This window comes from Citrus clementina, unplaced genomic scaffold, assembly GCF_000493195.1.
Source record: "Citrus clementina cultivar Clemenules unplaced genomic scaffold, Citrus_clementina_v1.0 scaffold_2, whole genome shotgun sequence".
NCBI lineage: Eukaryota > Viridiplantae > Streptophyta > Magnoliopsida > Sapindales > Rutaceae > Citrus > Citrus x clementina.
The window spans coordinates 35,031,975-35,033,577 of NW_006262688.1; the positions used below are offsets into that span (position 1 = coordinate 35,031,975).

At 39.4% G+C, this 1,603-nt stretch overlaps 1 protein-coding gene across 1 annotated transcript; it reads left to right on the forward strand.

Moving 5' to 3' along the window:
* The first annotated feature begins 1,007 nt into the window (after positions 1-1,007).
* On the forward strand, positions 1,008-1,400 carry LOC112101077. The gene is made up of 2 exons (XM_024190998.1): positions 1,008-1,203; positions 1,267-1,400. Exons 1-2 carry the CDS (start codon positions 1,008-1,010, stop codon positions 1,398-1,400), a joined length of 330 nt encoding a protein of 109 aa, XP_024046766.1.
* The last annotated feature ends 203 nt before the right edge of the window (positions 1,401-1,603 follow it).

The following is a 1,603-nucleotide window of genomic DNA, read 5'->3' on the forward strand; positions in this document are numbered from 1 at the left end:
TGGCAGATCATTTGAGTCGACTTACCTATAACGAAGATGCACTTCCATTGCATGAGAACTTTCCAGATGAGCAGTTATTACATGTAGGTATAGTTACTCCTTGGTATGCAGATATTGTTAATTACTTGGTTACCAGGACAGTACCGAAAGAGATAACCCGTGCACAAAAGGCCAAGATCAAGAGTGATGCCAAGTACTATGTGTGGGATGAGCCATACTTGTGGAAGCATTGTTCTGATCAAGTTATTAGAAGGTGCGTACCCGAAACTGAATTTACTTCTATTCTCACCTTTTGTCATACTTTGGCTTGTGGAGGACATTTTGGACCAAAGAGAACAGCCCTTAAGGTACTTGCAAGCGGTTTTTATTGGCCATCACTATTTAAGGACGCATATTTGTTTTGCAAATCTTGTGATCGCTGTCAGAGAACAGGTAATTTAGGACCTAGAAATCAAATGCCACAATCTCCCATTCTTATAGTTGAGATTTTTTATGTTTGGGGCATCGACTTCATGGGACCATTTCCTTCATCGTTTGGTAATCTTTATATTGTTCTTACGGTTGATTATGTTTCAAAATGGGTGGAAGCAAAAGCCACCCGAACTAATGATTCTAAGGTTGTGGTAGATTTTATAAAGAGTAACATCTTTACAAGGTTTGGAACACCAAAGGCAATTATCAGCGACAGAGGCACTCACTTTTGTAACAGGTCAATAGAAGCCCTCTTTCGAAAATACAACATCACTCACAAGGTGTCTACATCCTACCATCCACAAACTAGTGGGCAAGTTGAGGTGTCTAATAGGGAAGTGAAATCAATCCTTGAAAAGACAGTTAATCCAAATAGAAAGGACTGGAGCTTACGGCTTGATGATGTATTTTGGGCATATAGGACCGCATACAAAACTCCTATCGGTATGTCACCCTACAGGTTGGTATATGGTAAGCCTTGTCATCTTCCAGTGGAACTTGAACATAAAGCATAGTGGGCTGTGAAACAATGTAACATGGAACTGGACGTTGCCGGTCAACAAAGAAAGCTCCAATTGCAAGAATTAGAGGAAATTCGAAATGATGCCTATGAGAGTTCACGAATCTATAAGGAAAAGACTAAGGCTTTTCATGACAAGCAGATCTTGAGAAAGAATTTTGAAGTTGGACAGAAAGTTTTGTTATTCCATTCTCGCCTTAAGTTGTTTCCAGGTAAGTTACGTTCTCGATGGGTTGGGCCTTTTGTTGTTATTAATATTTTTCCTCATGGTGCAGTTGAGATCATGAGCTTAAAGACAGGTAAAGAGTTCAAAGTTAATGGTCATAGGTTGAAGCCTTACTATGAAAATTTTCAAACACTCAATGTAGATGAGGCTCTACTTTATGAACCTGCGTACGTTGATGAGTAAAACTTGAGAACCAGGTCAGGCTGAAGACAATAAACCAAGCGCTTATTGGGAGGCAACCCAATGGCTGGAGAAAAGATTTTGAGAGCACGCCATAACAGATTTGATTTTTCTCCTTCTCATTCTCATTTACTTTACCTACGTTGTGTTGAATTTTGTTTGTTTCTGTTTGTGTGTCTCATCTCATTTTCCCATGTTTAATTCTG

Coding starts and splice junctions, on each gene's coding strand:
- LOC112101077 (XM_024190998.1), top strand. CDS start 1,008: ATGGAACTGGACGTTGCCGGTCAACAAAGAAAGCTCCAATTGCAAGAA. Junction 1,204..1,266: donor TCGCCTTAAGTTGTTTCCAG/GTAAGTTACGTT, acceptor CTCATGGTGCAG/TTGAGATCATGAGCTTAAAG.